At 32.3% G+C, this 22,344-nt stretch overlaps 1 protein-coding gene across 2 annotated transcripts in view; it reads left to right on the top strand.

Annotated features, from left to right (window-relative positions):
• Positions 1–352: 352 nt before the first annotated feature.
• CDH9 (cadherin 9) overlaps positions 353–22,344 on the top strand; it is an 80,063-nt gene continuing 58,071 nt past the window's right edge. The window contains exon 1 of one of the 2 annotated variants that reach the window (XM_060091609.1): positions 353–580. In XM_060091609.1, the coding sequence (XP_059947592.1) occupies positions 353–580 (228 nt within the window). The remainder of the gene's footprint in view (positions 581–22,344) is intronic. The other variant, XM_060091610.1, reaches the window with a different exon arrangement.

The following is a 22,344-nucleotide window of genomic DNA, read 5'->3' as shown; positions in this document are numbered from 1 at the left end:
TGGAGCTTATCTTTTCAAAATAATGAATATTTAAATTACTAATATATTTACATGCTATAATACAGTGGTAGTAAAGTCAGCTGTTAAATTCCTATTTAATTTATTTGTATTATATATGTCTCCCTACTTATCTGTATGATATATGAGTTTTTAATGACAGTTCACTGATGTAACATGGAAAATAATGTATTAATGATATATTATTTATAACAGTTAAATAACATTCAGAAAGTTTTATAGTTTACAGGTTATGTGAAAATGAAACACAACCTAATAAACCATTTTTCTCCTGCTACTTTTCAGGGGAAACAGACAGTACATTGAATTTGATTTCCTGCTGAAGCCGCAGATAATGAGGACTTATCATTGCCTACCACTATTCATCTGTACCTATATGTTTCATACAATTGATGCTATCCCATTTCAAGAAAGAGCTAACAGTGATTTACCAAGTGAAAGGATAGTGGGTCTGACACAAGATGATGGTAAAACGCTACATCGCACCAAGCGTGGCTGGATGTGGAATCAATTCTTCTTGTTGGAAGAGTACACAGGTACAGACACACAATATGTAGGCAAGGTAAGAATTTTTATATAAGTCTAGAAGCTGAAAGTGATAGTTATTTTTTACAGTAGCTTTCCACAGCATTAATGATAATTTTAAAATATTTGACAAATGGCGATGTGCAGAAGGCATCATGTTGTAAATTCTTTCGGTAGGATAGTGTGGGGAGTGTGATTTATTCAGGTAGTTAGCTTAGGTCAGTATCCATAATAAGCTTCAAAATAAAATAACTAATTTGTGGACTTAATTCCTTATTAATCAGCTAGATATGATTTAATATGCGTGTGCATCTAAATGATTAAAATAACTTTTTTTGAAATTTAAAGTTATGGGTAAATAATAACTCAGTGTGTTATATGAAGCAAAGCAAAATGCAATTGCAATATACCAAAAGTTAATAAAATGTATTGGTCTCTGCTGATGAATAATTTATCAAAAAAGTTAAATTAAAATGTCATTAAGATTTCTTAACTCCAAATTTCTGATATTTTCTAGGATTGTGGAGGGAGCTGGGTCTGTAGGTAGGAAGTGCTAGTAAAAAAATTAAAAATTGCACGTGGATAAATTCAAGGTGGTGGGGTTGCATATGGCAAGAAGAAAGAAATACTAATACACATGCACACACACACGCACACATCTACACAAACGTTAGTCTAATGGGATGAAGTTAGACCACTACTATGAAACGCCCAAACATGCTGAGATGTTTTTACACACAGCATGAGATGTGAATCTGTGTTAAAACCTCTTGTACAAATTCACTGTGGGTGGAGCACAAATCTGGGATGATCACTTTGCTTTCAGTGTCAGGGTGTACCAAAAGACCAAGAGGAAGAATTATGAGGATTTTTTATAAGGAAATACTGTAGAATACTTTATGTCATTTCAGATGTTTACAATATAAGAGAGAAAGGTCAGAAGTGTTAAATTAAGAGCAACTTTTGTTTTCACAATAATGTAAACTGAAGTTTACTAATTCTGTTTTCTATAATAAGGGATACCCTTGGTTCTTACTCAGGAAGATTACCAAGTAATAACAATTGCCATGTAGTTTCACAGTAATTTGAACAGACACATGTGACTGAATTACTTGGGCAGAATAGTAATACTGCTCAAGAGAAGATTTAAATTTAACAAGAATCATAGCAAAGTCTCCTAATATTCTGTTAGAGAAACTTCATATGCAATTGATTTTTTACACATTAGATCTAGATCTTGAAAAATCCATAGCTATCATGGATTAATAATCAATTGCTCACATGTCTATAATTATTGAGAACTGAGCAGATTTAACTATTTTAATACCTTGTTGTTAAAACATATTTATTGCATGAAGAGATAAATTTAGAGATAGTATTTATTATTTCTAAAGGAAACAGTTTTCATATAATAATTCTGAAATATCAACTTAATTGACCAATACATTTTAGTTAAAAGATATGTATTTTTAAAAAATTATCTGGTCACTCCGCGCATCATGTGGGATCTTAGTTCCCTGACCAGGGATCAAACCCGCGTCCCCTGTTTTGGAAGCACAGAATCTTAACCACTGCACCACGAGGGAAGATCCAGAGATATGTATTTGTACTTGATTTGCTAAGTGCAATTGTCAAACTGCCTATAAATAGTCACCATCTAAATTCAATAAGGTATCTTTTTTACAGAATTAGCTCTCATTTTTTCATAGTTTTAATTCCAAAACGTTTACTATTCCATAGCTGAAATTACCCAAAGTATAATCATAGAATTCTGAACTGGAAGAGAATTCTAGCATTCATGAAACTCTTGGTTACAACTGGATAGTACTGGTGTAGGTAATAACTAAAATGATAAGAAACAGAAACACCAGCTGCCAAATCATTAGGAGTCTGGTTTATATTTGATTGAGTATCAAACGGTGGGATGACTCTCTCTTGCAATTTTATATGTTGATGTGTGCACTAAGTATGGATATTTTTCCCAAGCATATATAAAATGATGTTCTTGGATAGGCGATTTTCTCTTAGGCTTTTAGAGTATGGCAGTATGATTTGTACAGAGACAGAAATAAAGTCTGAGATTTCCTGAAGGATATTTAATAAAATTTTATAGCACATTATAGTGTTTTACAGAATCTAAATAAATGATCTTTATAAAGGTTTTAGAATGTCATTACTTATGATGCAGTACATGTACCAGCTGCTTCTGATATATGGGCACATTGTATCCCAAAACGCTCTTTACAGTTTCATTGTTTAAAGCTAAGAACATATAAGAAAAATATTAAGCATTAAGGCTAGGTGCTCAGGACAGTCTACAAAAGCTTATTTCATACTGAATTCTACAAAATCTACTTTTACAGTAGAGTGCTATCATTTCATTCTTACTTCCAATCCCCTCACTGCCAGTACTGTAATACCACATCTCTGCACCACTGCATCAGCACACTAAATATAGTCTTTTCACTTGACTTTATTTAATTTTTAATTCTCAAAAAATATATTACACAGTTTCTTGAATGATATCAATCTCTTGGACAAAATGTATATAGAAAAATAACCTAAATTTACTTAGGTAGATTTCAGTGTTCAGTATCATTGTGTATTCCTGCCTATGTTCTATATTCCCATAATTAGGTAGCCTTGGCTCCTAAAAAAGTGAAAGCTTTCCTTTTCCAAATACTTGACCTCTATCTGATCATGTTCACAGGCACTTTTCCACAGAGTATCTAACATCCTTTTCCATAATCTCATCTCTTCTCTGCTTTAAGTCCTACATCAGGTACATCCTCCTACATAAAGCCCATCTTCATTCTCCCCAGCTAGAATTTCCTGTCAAAGTTATGAAATCATCTATCAAAACCTTATTTATGGCACAATTTTAATTATCTTGGTCCAGTAATTTATCTCCTAGAATCTGTGACATTTGGGATTTGAATTAGTGTTAGATTTAAGGTTTTTTTTCTTACTTTATCAAAATATTTGACATATTTACTCAAAATTAATATTTAGTTGATATCTCAACAGATCTTTACTGAGTATTTATTAATCTGGGTCCTGAGAGATCGACACTATAAAGCACAGAAAGAGAAAAATTAAAAGAAATATATTTCCTGTTCCTGACACGTTACACCAAAGTTGATTCCCTTTCTTTATTTCTGTTATACTCGAGGGTCCTAATTGTAACCAAGCCCCTCCCATTTTGCTCTAGGACCTCAAAACAGTACATACAGTTTAGAATAATTTCACTCCAAAATAACTACCACAAGTATTTAGAATTAAAAGTAAAATAAGTTTTTATGGAATTAGGAATTATAACTACTTCTAGAAAATTTTTCATTTAAAATATATTAGTGAGCATATTTTTTCTGGAATATAAGTAAAAAAAGTTCAAAACATTAGAATGTGGTAGAAAATGTTTATTAGTATGATTCCCAATTATATGTGTGATTTTTCCTGATATCTTCTACCAATTTCCTTGCTTTTGAACTGTTTCTAATACTCCAACATTGTCTTCCTCTACTTCCAAACTTTCAGAGGATCAAATGCACACTTACATACTCATCAGTGTTAAAAAAAAGAAGAAAACAAAAGAAAAAAGAAAGAAATAGAAGTAGTAGATTCTTCAGGAGGGTACAGGTAGAGTGATAGGGGAAAGTATTTAAGCACAAGCATCATTAATTATTACTAGTAGTAATAATTATCATTATAATAAAAGGAATTTGTGCTACTTATAAAAAACAGGTCTAGAAAATTAAAAGTTAATTAAAAAATCAAAAATAACTACAAGCATACCACCAAGACAAGGTAAATTGTTTACATATTTCTACTTATTTACTAGTTATATTTTCTTAACATTCTTGATTTTCTATTGCTTATGAATATTTTATTTTGGCTTTCTCATTCAATGTTGTGTTTTTGGATATTGTTAAAATGTCAATATTAGCCATGTCATATTATGTTGTATACATAATCATAATCATTTAAAAAGCTTCCAAATGTTCTATTTAGACTGTCTGGTTTTATACATGCATGTGCACTTGCACGCACACACACACACACACACACACACTCACATCTCTCTGTGATAAAAATTTTGTACCTGATAATTTTTAGTATGTTTTAAATTATCTTTAGGGTGAATTGGGAGATTGGGATTGACATATATACACTAATATGTATAAAATGGATAACTAATAAGAACTTGCTCTATAAAAAAATAAAATAGAATTCAAAAATTCAAAAAAAATTATCTTTATTTAGGATAAATTATTGAAAGTGAATTTCGCAGCATCAAAGATATGAATGAGTTTAAAGTTCTGGATGTATATTAGTCAATTGCATTTCAGAAAATTTATACGACTTCTCTTTCAACTATATAGGATATTTGCATGTTGTATATTTATTTGTAAGTTTATCACTGTATTTTAATGTGGATGTTAACCCTGTGCATTACTGTTCAATTAGCTTGAAAAACTGAACACCTACAATGTGGGACACTATGTTGAGTCCTAAAAATAGGAGTCAATAAGATGAACTGGTCCTTATCTTTGAAATAGATAGAAATAGCTTATTGTAGACAGGAAATTCTCTATCTACAATAAGCAAAATGCTATTATTGCTGGCCTGCTAGGAGAAAGACCCAATAGAAGTCTCAATTTAGGGGGAAGATGACACATTGTTTTTCTTATCCAGTGGACTGAATTCTTAATACCTAAACTTTCACCTAAACTGGATCATTCTCTAAATTAATAATGTTTGTTTATTTGCTAATTTAGGAACTGCCATATTTCCCTATTCCAGTGAACACAGACATTTTTACCAGATAATCACAAATATTCAAACTTTCCTCATGCAAATATTTTGTAATTTGTCCACAATAAATCCTAATAACTCACATTAAGGGTCTTATAGCTATGATGGTGGTGTCCATGGGAAAGGTGTTAGAAAGTTATTCTAAAAATTGTCCAGCCTTCTTTACACTGATTTAAATCATAAAGTAATTGTGGTCACTCTAGATATGCTATTAAATTTATAATTAGTGGAATTTCCTCAGTAAATATTCTATTTCTCAGCCAGAATTTCCTAGTGACGTGATTGCTATAAATCATCATAGTTAGAACTATACATTAAAAATTAGAGGCAAAAACAAGGGTTCAAGGTTAATGAATACGTAACTTGGCAAATCTAAGGGGAAAGAGTCCTTATTCTCCTACAGTGGGAAGTGATATGTTTGTTATTTTGTGAAAGTTTCAACTCCCTCAGTACTTACTAACAACAAAAGGTTTTTTTTAAATTAAAACTCCATTCTCCCCCAGTGTATATTCTATTTTTCCTCTATGAATACAATCAAGACTTGTCGCTATTGTGTGTTATTGGTTTTAGAAAAAAAACTTCATTTTAAAAACTGTTTTGGGGCTTCCCTGGTGGCGCAGTGGTTGAGGGTCCGCCTGCCGATGCAGGGGACGCAGGTTCGTGTCCTGGTCTAGGAGGATCCCACAGGCAGCAGGGTGGCTGGGCCCGTGGGCCATGGCCGCTGAGCCTGCGTGTCCAGGGCCTGTGCTCCGCAATGGGAGAGGCCACAACAGTGAGAGGCCCGCGTACCGCAAAAAAAAAAAAAACTGTTTTGGTAAATGTGTCTTAATACTTGAAAAAAAATGCGTTTTGTTTAGTTACAGAGTATAGTATTCTGCAATCTTAGGTAAAGATGATGACGGTACTGTTCAGTTCTCTGTCATTACAATTTGTGTATCTCCATTTTCCAATTCTTACTGTTAGAAGAATATTAAACAGTTCCATTTAAAAAGTTCCCTTCTTACGTTTGTAGATTTTTTCATTTATTTCTATGCAAGTATTTGGTGCATGGCCAATTATCTTTTATGTTTCTGATTAATTGATGTTTCATTTTTATGAAACATCACCTTTATCTTTAATAATACTTGCTTGAAGTTTACTTTGCCTGATCCAAATTTATCCATGCCAACTCACTTATGTTTGTATTTTTGTTTATCTTTTTCCATCCTTTTGTTTTCAGTCTTTCTGTGTAATTATAGTAAAAATGCAGCTCTTGTAAACAGCTCAGAGTTGGTTTATGCTTTTTTATCCAGTCTGATAATCTTTAACATTTAATTGGAATGTTAAGTCCATTCACATAAAATGCAATTATTGATATAGTCTGATAATCTTTAACATTTAATTGGAATATTAGGTCCATTCATATAAAATGCAATTATTGATATACTTGGATTTGAGTCTGCCATTTTCTTATTTTCTTTTGTCCCATTTATTTTCATACCTTTGTTTCTGCTTTCCTACCATCTTTTTTGTTAATTGCATATTTTTAAATATCTGAATTTATGTCCATTATAATTCATCCTTAACCTATTATACTGTGAACTAAATTAATATTATTTTATAATTGTTTATAATATGTTTATAATTATTACAGTAATCTTTCAACAATATAATTTCTCTTGCCTGTAGGATTTCATTCTATTTTTGTCATATATTTTCCTTCTGTATATATTATAAAGTGCATCATACATTGCTAATGTTTATTATTTAGGCATTTTATTATTTATTTAAAAGTAAAAAATTTAAAAAATGTTATAAAAATGTTATATTACATGATTACCACTTCCAGTCATGCTTTTCATTCTTTCATGTAGATCTTAATTTCTGTATGCTATCATTTCCCTTCAAACTGAAGACTTCCTTTAGCATTACTTGTAGTGTGAGTTTGCTGTAAGCAAATTTTCTTAGCTCTTTTTAATCTGAAGATATCACTATTTGACTTTTAATTTTGAAAAAAATATTTTAATTAGTTATAAAATTATATACTGATTTGACAGGTTTTTTTTCTTCCTTTCAGCACTTTAAATTTTTGTTACATTGCATTGTGGATTCTATTACTTTTAATAAGTCAGTCATTATTCTTACCATTGTTGCTCTGTATATAATTAGTATTTGTCTCTGGTTGCTTTTAAAGTTCTGCCTATATCATCGGCTCTCAATAGTTTGTCTTAGCAAGTATCTTACTTTGATATCTAAATGTGTTTTATTAATCCTGCTTGGTATTCACTGTCCTTCTTAGACCAGCAGATCTTTTTGCACCAAATTTTAAAATGTACAATCATTTTATTTTTGTGGCCAGTTCTACAAAATTAATAAACAGCATGGACATGTAGATTTAAACCACTCAAACACCAGAATGACCAAGAGTAAAAAGACAGAAAATCCCAAGTGAATGTGATATGAACAAGCTGGAATTCTCATGAATTCAAGTTGAACTATGAACGCTAGAAACATTAAAGGAGACCAAAATGGAGAAATACAATATGCTTAGGGATTGGAAGATTAAAAAATAATCTAAAGATTAAATGCCATCATAATCAATATCCCCATGTATTTCTTTTAACTTTATTTTGAATTAATTTCAAACATTCTGAGGGTTGTTCAAATTGTACAAAGAACTATACAGCATTCAGCAAGATTTACCAATTATCAACATCTCACCCATTTTATTTTATCACTCTTTTTATTTATACAGATTTTATACTGTGGCAGAACCATTTCAGTTCTGTCATTACTTCTAGGTCTTGTCTGTTTCTGAGCTCTATAGGAGTAGTTGCAAATCCACAATAACTTGGAAAGATTGAACTCTAATTTCTGTTTCCTGCTGATGAAATTCACAACTCCTTAGCCTTCTTGCTGACATTTTCTACTAAGTTTCTTGGAGTCGGATATTGTGCATGTGAAGTTTAGACATCAACTTGGAGATGTTAATGGAGACTTGAGGGTTCCATTCTCTGTGACCCTCTCTTCCCTAAGATTGTGCTCTCCAGTTTCTATCTACCCTGGCAAACTCAAACTCCAATCAGTGTCTCCTCAACCCAGTAATACTGCTTCTTCCTGCTTGGGCTCTAATTATATGCTCCTAACTGTATCTGGAAAGTACCCTTAGAGGAAAAGTCTGGTAATGATATTAGGCCACAAAAATTTAACTCAAGGTCATAGGCTTTGCAACAAAACCACCTCCTTTGATTGGTGTTTCGTGTCATCAAGCAGTTTTGTCTGTCTGTATATCCTTTGTTTGGGTCATGCTTTCATAATTATTCTCAGTGGATATATCTGTCCAGTGAAATTACCTGTGAGGATAAATGTCAAGATTGCTTTTGAGAAAACACATCATGATGTGACTATGCACATTTCATGAACCAGTAAGGCTTATTACAATATTGTAAGATTTTAAAATGTTTCAAATGTGCTAAGTCAAAATAAGCTCTATGTTTTCCCCAAAGGTATACTTATTATTTCTGTTTCATGGTTTATTATATCAGGTAGGACTTTCAGAGTGTTTTATATCATAAGCGGTAGTGAGAATTAGTTCCTTACTGTGATATGTGACTCTAAACAATACGATCCTTGGTATTTTAAGGTTCTCTGGCATGTTAAGAAACATGATGGTGCACTGTTTTCTTCCTGGCAAAGAACTCAGCCCTTCAAATGGAAATTTGCTGTGGCCATTTGTAAATGTTTTCTATTCACTTCTTGTCTGGACCAGCAAGCCTATTTTAGAGTCACATTTCTGCTTTTCCATTCCTATCTCAAATGCCCACTGAGAACAATGATAGATGTCCCTTCTTTCCAGGGCAGTTTTGAACACCACCACTCAATCTACCAGTACATCACTGAGAGCATGAGGGCAGAAGTCAGGTGTCACTAGTTAGCCTACCTCTTTTGAACTATCTACTCTTCTACTATGTGCATAACAGGGTTATATAAAATAAACATAAAGAGCATTTCATAAAAATACTTCCATTATATCCATTCAGACTAGCTTATTTTTGAAACTATAGATTTTCCCCCCTAGTTCAGTGTCTGGCATTTATTAGCACTCAATTCAATGTTGAAAGTAATCTAGGTTTTTGAACACAGGAGTGTGATGTTATCATCACTATTATAATCAATGCACTGATTAAGCACAAGATAGAAATGAAAATGAACAGGCGGATGGCTTCCAAACTCATTGAACTGTTTTAATGGAGCTTTGCAAAAGGAAAGAAATATCACATATCATGATGTTTTACTTATTAATTTTCATAAGTACAAAACTCATTATTTTGCTCATTAAAGATGGCCTTTTTTTAACATCAAGACGTGATTTTAACAAAATGGAGCAGAAGAGGGAAAAATTGTCTTAAAATATATTATGCAAAATAAGTTGGTAAAATTGAGCCACATTAAATATAATAAACAATACATGTTACTTTGTTAATTTTCAATGAGATTTAAAATGATACATTATAAACACTGTTTTAACCTTAAATTCATTCATGATATTAAAGCAGAAAATGAAATCACAGTACAAAAATGAAAGTCCATACAAAGAAATATTCATTAACACGTTTCTGAAGATATATTACAGTAGAGAGTTACACACTCAAATCAGTGAAACTTCTTGCTGTTGGTGTTGTTGTTAGAATTACTTTAAAAGCCTTGGTCATGGAAGGAGTTGAAGCTGGATATTGTTTTACAGTTATATGTTTGTGATAAATTTAAACTCAGTCTCAAATGTATATCAATAGTTAATATGATTTGCACTGCTAATATTCAAGGAAAATTTGAAGTAAAGAACTAAACTAAAATATAGGTCATAAAGGTGACTACAAGCTGAAGTACAAAAGCAAGTGATGTAATTATGTAATCAGATATCTAGCAGGACTTCCCACAGGCTACACTGAACTTAGTAACTTAGGTTTTCCAATGTCTTAGGCCATTAACTGAAGTCATAGTATAGAACTAATATGGAATGCACATTGAATAATTAATCTTAAAGCCCCATCTCATTATTAGGTATCACTTCAATGATAGATAAAAATATAAACTTTTTTTAACTTAAAAAAAAATTTAACATCTTTATTGTAGTATAATTGCTTTACAATGTTGTGTTAGCCTCTGCTGTATAACAAAGTGAATCAGCTATATGTATACATATATCCCCATATCCCCTCCCTCTTGCTTCTCCCTCCCACCCTCACTATCCCACCCCTCTGGGTGGTCACAAAGCACCGAGCTGATCCCCCTGTGCTATGTAGCTGTTTCCCACTAGCTATCTATTTTACATTTGGTAGTGTATATATGTCAAAGCTACTCTCTCACTTCGTCCCAGCTTACCCTTCCCCCTCCCCATGTCCTCAAGACCATTCTCTACGTCTGTGTCTTTATTCCTGTTCTGCCGCTAGGTACATCAGAAACTTTTTTTTTTTTAAGATTCCATATATATATATATATATATATATATATATATATATATATATATATATATGTTAGCATACGGTATTTGTTTTTCTCTTTCTGACTTACTTCACTCTGTATGACAGACTCTAGGTCCATCCACCAAACTACAAATAACTCAAATTCATTTCTTTTTATGGCTGAGTAATATTCCATTGTATATATGTAACACATCTTCTTTATCCATTCATCTGTTGATGGACACCTAGGTTGCTTCCATGTCCTGGCTATTGTAAACTGAGCTGCAATGAACATTGTGTGACATGACTCTTTTTGAATTATGGTTTTCTCAGGGTATATGCCCAGTAGTGGGATTGCTGGGTCACATGGTAGTTCTATTTTTAGTTTTTCAAGGAGTCTCCATACTGTTCTCCAGGGTGGCTGTATCAATTTACATTCCCACTAACAGTGCAAGAGAGTTCCCTTTTCTCCACACCCTCTCCAGCATTTATTGTTTGTAGATTTTTTGATGATGGCCATTCTGACTGGTGTGAGGTGATACCTCACTGTAGTTTTGATTTGCCTTTCTCTAATGACTAGTGATGTTGAGCATCCTTTCATGTGTTTGTTGGCAATCTCTATATCTTCTTTGGAGAAATGTCTATTTAGGTCTTCGGCCCATTTTCGGATTGGGTTATTTTTTGATATTGAGCTGCATGAGCTGCTTGTATACTTGAGATTAACCCTCGTCAGTTGCTTCATTTGCAAATATTTTCTCCCATTCTGAGGGTTGTCTTTTCATCTTTTTTATGGCTTCCTTTTCTGTGCAAAAGCTTTTAAGTTTCATTAGGTCCTATTTGTTTATTTCTGTTTTTATGTCCATTTCTCTAGGAGGTGGGTCAAAAAGGATCTTACTGTGTCATATGACAAAGAGTGTTCTTCCTATGTTTTCCTCTAAGAGTTTTATAGTGTCCAGTCTTACATTTAGGTCTTTAATCCATTTTGAGTTTATATTTGTATACAGTGTTAGAGAGTGTTCTAGTTTCATTCTTTTACATGTAGCTGTCCAGTTTTCCCAGTACCACTTACTGAAGAGACTGTCTTTTCTCCATTGTATATCCTTGCCTCCTTTGTCTTAGATTAGTTGACAATAGGTGCATGGGTTTATCTCTGGACTTTCTATCCTGTTCCACTGATCTATATTTCTGTGTTTGTGCCAGTACCATATTGTCTTGATTACTGTAGCTTTGTACTATAGTCTGAAGTCAGGGAGTTTGATTCCTCCAGCTCTGCTTTTTTCCCTCAATTTTGCTTTGGCTATTTGGGGTCTTTTGTGTCTCATACAAATTTTAAGATTTTTTGTCCTAGTTCTGTAAAAAATGCTACTGGTAATTTGATAGGGATTGCATTTAATCTGTAGATTGCTTTGGATAGTAGAGTCATTTTGACAGTATTGAGTCTTCCAATCCAAGAACATGGTATATCCCTCCATCTGTTGTGTTACGTTTGATTTCTTTCATCAGTGTCTTATAGTTTTCTGAGTACAGGTCTTTTACCTCCTTAGGTAGATTTATTCCTAGGTGTTTTATTATTTTTGTTGCAGTAGTGAATGGGATTGTTTCCTTAATTTATCTTTCTGATATTTTGTTGTTAGTGCATAGGAATGCAAGAGATTTCTGTGCATTAATTTTGTATCCTGCAACTTTACCAAATTCACTGATTAGCTCTAGCAGTTTTCTGGTGGCATCTTTAGGATTATGTATGTATAGTATCATGTCATCTGCAAACAGTGACAGTTTTACTTCTTTTCCAAGTTGTACTCATTTTATTTCTTTTTCTTCTCTGATTGCTGTGGCTAGGATTTCCAAAACTATGTTGAATAATAGTAGTAAGAGTGGACATCTTTGTCTTGTTCCTGATCTTAGAGGAATGCTTTCAGTTTTTCACCATTGAGAATGATGTTTGCTGTGGGTTTGTCCTATATGGCCTTTATTATATTGATGTATGTTCCCTCTATGCACACTTTCTGGAGAGTTTTTATCATAAATGAGTGCTAAATTTTTTCAAAGGCTTTTTCTGCATCTATTAAGATGATCATATGGTTTTTATTCTTCAATTTGTTAATATGGTGTATCAAATTTATTGATTTGCATATGTTGAATAATCCTTGCATCCCTGGGATAAATCCCACTTGATCATGCTGTATGATCCTTTTAATGTGTTGCTGGATTCTGTTTGTTAGTATTTTGTTCAGAATTTTTGAATCTATGTTTTTCAGTGACATTGGTCTATAATTTTCTTTTTTTGTAATATCTATGTCTGGTTTGGGTATCAGGGTGATGATGGCCTTGTGGAATGAGTTTGGGAGTTTTCCTTCCCCTGCAATTTTTTTGGAAGAGTTTAAGAAGGATGTGTGTTAGCTCTTCTCTAAATGTTTGACAGAATTCACCTGTGAACCCATCAGGTCCTGGACTTTTGTTTTTTGGAAGATTTTTAATCACAGTTTCAATTTCATTACTTGTGATTTGTCTGTTCATATTTTCTTTCTTCCTGGTTCAGTCTTGGAAAGTTATACGTTTCTAATAATTTGTCCATTTCTCTCAGGTTGTCCAATTTATTGGCATAGAGTTTCTTGTAGTAGTCTCTTATGATACTTTGTATTTCTGCAGTGTCTGTTGTAATTTTTCATGTTTCATTTCTAATTTTATTGATTTGAGTCTTCTTCCTCTTTTTCTAGATGAGTCTGACTAAAGGTTTATCAATCATTTTTATCTTTTCAAATAACCAGCTTTTAGTTTTATTGATCTTTGCTATTGTTTGTTCCTATTTCATTTATTTCTGATCTGATCTTTATGATTTCTTTCCTGCTACTAACTTTGGGTTTTGTTTGTTCTTCTTTCTCTAGTTCCTTTAGGCATAAGGTTAGATTGTTTATTTGAGATGCTTCTTGTTTCTTGAGGTAGGATTGTATTGCTATAAACTTCCCTCTTAGAACTGCTTTTGCTGCATCCCATAGGTTTTGTATCATCATGTTTTCATTGTCATTTGTCTCTCTTTTTTGATTTCCTCTTTGATTTCTTCAGTGATGTCTTGATTATTTAGTAATGTATTGTTTAGCCTCCATGTGTTTGTGTTTTTTACATTTTTTCCCTGTAATTCATTTCTAATCTCATAGGATTGTGGTCAGAAAAGATGCTTGATATGATTTCAGTTTTCTTAAATTTACAGAGGCTTAATTTGTGACCCAAGATGTGATCTATCCTGGAGAATATTCCATGTGCACTTGTGAACAAAGTGTAATCTGCTGTTTTCAGATGGAATGTCCTATAAATATCAATTCAATCTATCTGGTCTATTGTGCCATTTAAAGCTTGTGTTTCCCTATTAATTTTCTGTCTGGATGATCTGTTTGTCCATTGGTGTAAGTGAGGTGTTAAAGTCCCCCACTGTTATTGTGTTACTGTTGATTTCCTCTTTTATAGCTGTTAGCATTTGCCTTATGTAGTGAGGTGTTTCTGCTGGGTGCATATATATTTATAATTGTTATATCTTCTTCTTGGGTCAATCCCTTGATAATTATTTAGTGTCCTTCCTTGTCCCTTGTAACATTCTTTTTTTAAAGTCTATTTTATCTGATATGAGAATTGCTACTCCAGCTTTCTTTTGATTTCCATTTGCATGGAACATATTTTTCCATCCCCTCACTTTCAGTCTGTGTGTGTCCCTAGGTCTGAAGTGGGTCTATTGTAGACAGCATATATATGGTTCTTGTTTTTGTATCCATTTAGTGAGCCTGTGTCTTTTGGAAGGAACATTTACTCCATTCACATTTAAGGTAATTATCGATATGTATGTTCCTATTACAATTTTCTTAATTGTTTTGGGTTTGTTTTTGTAGATCTTTTCCTTCTCTTGTGTATCCTACCTAGAAAAGTTGCTTTAGCATTTGTTGTACAGCTCGTTTGTTCGGGCTGAATTCTTTTAGCTTTTGCTTGTCTGTAAGGCTTTGATTTCTCCATCAAATCTGAATGAGATTACAATTCTTTTAGAACTGTTAACAGTTGAATATTCACTATTATTCACAGCATAATCACACTATATTTAAAGTGCCATTTAACCCCCATATCTCCACAGTTTATTTATCCTCTCCAATCAATTCTCTGACTATTACATCTTGTTCAATTTAAAAGGTCTACATTTAATATCACTCTCTATGATTCATTTACCCGTCTGCCAGGCAGCAGTTGCTATTTTCCCTGTGATGTTACTGTATATTTTACAGGGTTTTTAAATGTTCTTATCACACAGTTGTATTTCTCTGTGTGTGTATGCAGTTGTGTGCATGCTGTGAATTAAAACAAAAACAAAGTCATTTTCAAATTCAATGCCCCTAGTACAGTGCAGGCATACACACACACACACATCAGAGCAATAAGAATAGCTTTCTTTTAAGGAGATTAAACTTTGCAAGCAAATATTCTAAGACAAATACTGTTGTTAAAGTACATTTCAACCATGTAATTGATTTTACCAACATATACGAATACTATGATACATGATAATGATTCACTCTAAACTCCCTTCTTTTTGACTTGCAGGTTTTTATTTTTAATGAATTTTGTGCATTGAGATCGCAATGGATAATACTATTTAAAGTGGTTCCTACTAAACCATTATTTCTCTAAAGTTGGAATAAAATAGTGAGAGTGATAATACATTGCCATAGTTAACACTCCCCAGAGTATAAAAATTGACTTTTTTAAATGATGTGTTCAAGGCTATAACCTTCGTTTCTATTCTATGAGATATAATATGACTGATAAATGAATCCTAATTTTCTATCATGTCATTTCACTCCTTGTAATATGTGCTTCATCTTGACCATTTTTATGGTGAACAATGCTGGAATCACACAGTACACATTGTCTTTTCTGACTTTTGGTCAAAGCTAGAAACAGAGGCTCCCTTTTTTAGCTTTGCATAAAGCTGAAAAGAAGCAGAGTTGGCATTTATGTTACAAGGAATTTCATAGAATAAAAGGTAGCTGAAATGTGTGAATTGTGATAAGAATGGCCTCTTCTGTGTCAGAAGCCTTTTTGAGCTTTTTACTGCTAACATTCTTTTCCTCACTATGGATCAGAAAAGTTAGAGGAAATGAAAGTTTATGTTGGTATTCAGTTTGAATTATATGTGAAGATCCCAGGACAGTTCTTACTGTATTCACAGTAGACATTTGAATTACTGTAGGACTTGCAACATTTATGAGAAATATCATCTTATTTATATGCTTACTAGTATACAAGACAAGGTCAAATTTGAAAAGTGAGTTTTTTTCTCAAATAAATAAGATCTAGTCTATGTAAATATATGGAAAAATTCAGTGAAGGCAGAGAAATGAAGATTACTAATGAAAAACCTTCAAGGTATACTCAATTATTCTGTCATACTTCTTTGGATTGTAATGATTTAGTTATTTTCTATGTTTATTTTAGCTAAGTAAATATGACATAACTTGAAAAGTGAAGCTTGGTCATAAATATCCAAGCAACACAATATTGGGAAGATCATTTATATGACATGTGGAACCACGTATATCATGTATGTGTATATATATTGATAGAGTGAGTTTGTTTTTTCTCATATATTTCTAAGTTTAGGTAATTTGTTAGAAAAACTATAAATAAATCTATAAAGGTTATTCTTTACAGTAAAATAATGTGCCATATAGTCACTCACCTGGCTACTTGAAAAAGTTTAACTGATTACACAGAAGAGTAATTTAAAGTCAGTAACTATATAATTTCAATTATATGTATAAAGAAAAAGTTAATGACTATTTAATTTTGTGACATTTCCATAAAAACAAAAACCTGACATCTCTCAAAATATTAGAATTCAGGATTTACTACTATATTTTAAACATTCATTTTCATTTAAAAATTCAAAGTGTCATTAAAAATGCTCAAGAACTTAAAATTGCTTTTGTTATGAAGAAAGTTTTAGACCCATGACTTACCTTGAAAAAGATATATATATATAACTTTACATATATAAATTTTTAACCCACCCATCAGTAGAAGAAAAATAAAAATCTAGAATTGTTGATGTCAGTTAGCAATAAAACAAGAAAAAGGGAATTAAAATAAATAATAAGCATATATATCAGGCAGAGGAAATTTTGAATTTTAAAGTATTAATACAGTATAATTAAATGCTACAACTATGTATTGTTAGTTCTAGGCACTATGCTATATGACATCTAAAGTTTACAATGAATGTTTACAAAAATCTTACAGCCCAGTGTCATGGGGATCAGGAGCATACACCCAAGGGAAAAAGCTAAATTTTTTTTAACAACCCACTTAATTGGAATCTCTGCTTTTGCTTACTTCCATGCTCTAATTTATCACAATGTTATTTCCAAAATTTAAAATGGTAATCATCCCAAAAGTCTTTTTCTGGCCAATTAACATAAAAACAGATTCTCTACTTCACTCACAATAACAAAAATAATATCTAAACAATTATTAAATGTAGTTATTTTCCAATGAGCCTTGTAAAAATGAAAAAGTTTGAGATTTGGTAAGGGATTTTGAAGTGTATTTTAGCTATAAGTATCCAAAAATGACAAAAGATAAAATAATAATTAATAGTTGATACTGTGACTCTCCCACCAGAAATGTACCCATTAGATACAAGCTCAGAAATATTTGAAGATATATGTATGCGAGTATTTATTATTCAATATATCACTCTATATTATAACCAATAACAACAACAAAAATGATTTAAAAATCAATTCACTGAAAATTACTTAAATAAGAATGAACAATACCTTCACAGAGAAAAATGAGTATAGGAAACTACTTAAAATGATATGAGAAGCTCTCTGAGGAAAATTATTTAGTAAAAAAAAAAAAAAGAAAAACAAAAACAAAAACAAAAGTACAGGGCACCAAATTTTAGAAGGACAGACAACACCAGTTAATATTGCATATTTATACCTCTGATATATTAGACTGTATTTCAGGTCAATGAGGTAAGACAGATGGGATCTTTATATACACTTTGCTTTATATGTTTGTAGGATATCTTAATTCTTTATCATTGTCACATATTGCTTTCATAGTAAGGAAAAGTACTAACACTTAAATTCAACTTTGCCTGCCATGAGATCCTGTCCAGACTTGGCCCCATCATTCTCTTTAAATTCTAGGCTCTTCACCTACCAAAGGTTAGACCGCTTAATCATACCAAAATCATTATTGTCTTTAGATCAGATTATGCTTCTTATACCTCCAGCATTTTATAAATGGTTTGTTTTTTTTTTTTTGAGTGTGCTGAACCATCTCTCACCTCTTTTGTTTGCCATTAACTGGATATAACACCTATTCATCTTTCAAAATTTACCTCATGTATCACCAATTCCAGAAAAGTTACCCTCAAATCTACCCTGGGTTTCCCCTTCTCTGAACATATTTCTATATATATTTTAATAACACCATTTTATATTTCCTTTGTTTGGATATTTTTCATTCCACTAAAATGTAAATCCATTAAATTAATGTTTATGTTTTTTACCTCTGCAGATACAATATCGCATAGTTGCTGGTACACAGTAGGGTCTATAATTTGCATCTAATGAAAAAGTAAGGGCCTCCCTGGTGGCGCAAGTGGTTGAGAGTCCGCCTGCCGATGCAGGGGATACGGGTTCGTGCCCCGGTCTGGGAGGATCCCATATGCCGCGGAGCGGCTGGGCCCGTGAGCCATGGCCGCTGAGCCTGCGCGTCCGGAGCCTGCGCGTCCGGAGCCTGTGCTCCGCAACGGGGGAGGCCACAACAGTGAGAGGCCCGCATACCACAAAAAAAAAAAAAAAAGAAAAAGTAAAAGAAGACTATAAGAAATAACAAATAGAGGTTTAAACGGCTGGGTGTAATTTCAAAAAGATAGTGTGAGTACCTTTCACTGTTTCACCATTTCTCTCTATAGAATGTAAACTCCATCCAGCAGGCATTTTCACTCATGTATTTCATTGTTATATTCCTAATGCCTAAAAAAGTGCCTGAAATATACATATATATTCCAGTGATCTCTGGGGCACACTTCACAGTGTCCAGTGAAATACTGTATTATTTTAAAAAGGAATAATTACCAATCTGCACTAATGTTCATATGATATATGGTTAAGATCAACTTGCATTTGTGCCCATCACTCTAGAATAATATCTACAGTAATGAAATAAAAGCTCCTGGGTTTTTCTATTCCAGGAACTTTTAGAAGAAGGCTAATGGTGGCTATTGATTGATTCATTGATGATTGACTTGGTGCTCATTTCACATCATCGTAGAAAGCTATAAAGTATTAACCTGTAATGCTCTTGTTGGGCTCAAATGTCAGCAATGAACAGTTGCTGTCACCACAAACAAGGAAAGACAGAATTGACATTCTTTGTACTTAGCCCCTTATTCTCTCTATATATTTTGAGAGAGTCTAAGACCTAAATGGCTTATCCAAAATAGATTTAAAAGTAGTCTAGCAGGGAGTACCCCAAAGTGGACTGGAGTCAGAAGCTCGATTAGCTGCTATCCTACAAAGGAATGTAAATTATTTGGGTGCTGTTTTATGCTCTACATTTTCCTCTAGACAAAAGAAGCACTATTCCTTTAAAAGGACAAAAGCCTAAATGATGTAGATTGAAGATTATATCATTACCAGTAGTTCTAAATGATCAATTCTAATATGATTTAGTGAGTTCTGATCAATTATTATTCAGTACTCATATGTATCATAGTAACTATATTTGCAAATAATAGTAATGTGTAGTTTTTTAACTTTTATATCCTCATGAAATCACTGCAAATTAACTTGTTGAAAGAGAATAGATTTTTTTTGTAGGAAAATATATTGTCTTAGTTTTTAGGAGGGTTATTTATATTAAGAAAATAATTCTTATTTAGAAAAAAATTGTTAAACAGATTAGACAGAGAGTGAGATCTTTAGAGCAAAATCAAACCCAACACAAAATATAGTAAAATGAGAAAGTCTAGGGCTTTTTGCCCCTATTGGTGGGTAGTACAATGGAAGAGGACAGAGGTAAAGAGGCTACTGGTGACAGGAGGCTAACTGCTTTGATGAAAGGTCAATAAAAGTTAGTAATAACACCATGCATTTGATATCAGAAAGGGCTCTAAGATAATGAACACATAGTGCTAAATTTCTGTCTAGTGGTCAAGGTGATGCTGTGCTAGGGCTTTCATATAATAAATAAAATCTCCTACAACAAAATTAAAATTATGTATGGATCTATTAGTAGCTATGTTGGTTGGTTCACTGATTGGGTTGGATAGAAATTAAGTCGATTAATTTTTTTCTCATTTTCTTTACTTAAAAAATATTATAAATGGGATGATCTGGAAAACAAACAGAAGAAGAGTCAAAGTGATAGTATATAGGCATCCTTGATAATTGTTCAGCTAGATGGAGAGGACTCTGCATTTTAGTAGGACATTAAAAGGGGTTAGTGCAGTTCTATCTAAAATTTCAAAAGGTCAGAATATGCCAAATGATACCCCAGCTTACAACTGGGAGCTATAATGTATGTTTGAAAATTAATATCACTTAAATGACAAATGAAAATACGCAAAGCTTCAAGAGCATATGAATTTTCTCCTCAATATCTATTAGTCATTAAAATTATGCTACTCTTTAGTTTGTTTCTCAATTGAACTATTGATATTTTACAGAGAATTTATTTTTTTGTGGTAACTGATTGTCTTTTATATGTTGACAAAATGTATGAATACCATTCTCAACAGGAAGCCTTCAGTGCCATAACAATATGATTAATTGGAAAGTCTAATGTGATGTCTAAACTCTTCAGTTGTTTGATAATGGCATATGGAAGGTAAACTCTGTGTCCATAAATGAATTGTCTTGATTTTATTCTCATGTTTAACTAATAACTTTACTGAGTATAGAATTAATTTTCAAAATTACTTCAACATGAACATGAGTAGCACTGATCACTCCTTTGTCTTTGAATGTCCAAAGCTGTTCATGAGAATATTCCTGGGCTGGTGATCTCCTCATTGGAAGCATCTAGGATGCCTTCTCTTTATGTAGTGTTGTAAAACTTCATGATAACAGGAGAGAAAGAAATTCAAAAGTAAAAGGATCCAAATTCTTATGTTTCATCACTTTATCATTTTTTTAAACTTTTTTGGAAATATTACTAATATAAAATTAATCATTTTGAAGTATATAATTCAATGGAATTTCACACAGTTTCAGTGTGCAACCATCACTCCTAGTTCCAAAACATTTTATCACCCCTCATATAAACCCTATATTCACTGAGCAATCATTACCCAGTCCCCCTATCTCCAGCCCTGTCAACTACTAACCTTTTTTCTATCTTTAAGTATTTACCTATTTTGGATATTTCATATAAATGGAATCTATACAATATCATCTTTTATTTCTAGCTTCTTTAACTTAGCATAATATTTCTAATGTTCATACACACTGTAGCACATATCTGTCCTTTGTTTCTTTTTATAATTGAGTAATATTCATTACATGAATACACCACATTTTGTTTATCCATTCATCCAGTAATGGATCTCTGGTTCCATTTTTTTGCTATTGTGAATAGTGCTGCTATGAACATTCAGGTGCAAGTATTTGTTTTAATACATGTTTTCAATTTTGGAGGGTATACAATTAGGAGTGAAAATGCTGGGCCATATGATAATTATATTTTTCACTTATTGATGTTACAAATACCTTTTCATGTTTTATTGATCATCTTTGGGAAAAAAACATTCAAGTCCTTTAACCATTTTTTAATTGTATTGTCTTTTGGTGTTACACTGTAAGAATTCTTTAGGTATTCTAGATACTGGACACTTATCAGATATATGTTTTGAAAATATTTCCTCCCATTATGTAGGTTATTTTTCACTTTTCTGATAGTGTCTTTTGATGCACAACAGTTTTTGTTTGTTTGTTTTTGTTATTTCTATGGCATCCAATTTACCTAAGTCTTCTTTTGTTGCTTGTAAGTTTGGTGTCACATGTAAGAATCTACAGCCAAATCCAAGGTCGTGGAGATTTACCTTTATGTTTTCTTGTAAGAGTTTTATATTTTTTAGCTCTTAAACTTAGGTCATTGATCTATCTTAATTTTTGACACCATGTTATTTTTATCCTTACTTTTGACCAGTCACTCTTATTAATATTTTTGTATAGGTTTTTATTACATAGATCCCTTCTGGATTTCTAATTGCCCTTCTTTTAGAGTGAAATATTTTACTAGGGTAAATTAAGTTCTTCCTGGATATAATAAACATACAATTTAGAATTTTTTTAAGGTAAATTTGTCTTCACTGTATTGATGTACTATCTTCTGGGTGCAGTTTTTTAATTTTAATTTACTTACCTTCAAGTCACCAGTTTTCTTCAAACCAATCATAAGCATTTTTGTCTGTTCATATCTATGTCTATTATTATACCCCCTATTCCATAATTTGTAGGTGACCTTTCCCTTTGTGCATATGAGAGAT

Source organism: Mesoplodon densirostris, chromosome 3, assembly GCF_025265405.1.
Source record: "Mesoplodon densirostris isolate mMesDen1 chromosome 3, mMesDen1 primary haplotype, whole genome shotgun sequence".
NCBI lineage: Eukaryota > Metazoa > Chordata > Mammalia > Artiodactyla > Ziphiidae > Mesoplodon > Mesoplodon densirostris.
The sequence above is the reverse complement of the archived record's forward strand: the minus strand, read 5'-3'. Positions and strand labels throughout refer to the sequence as shown.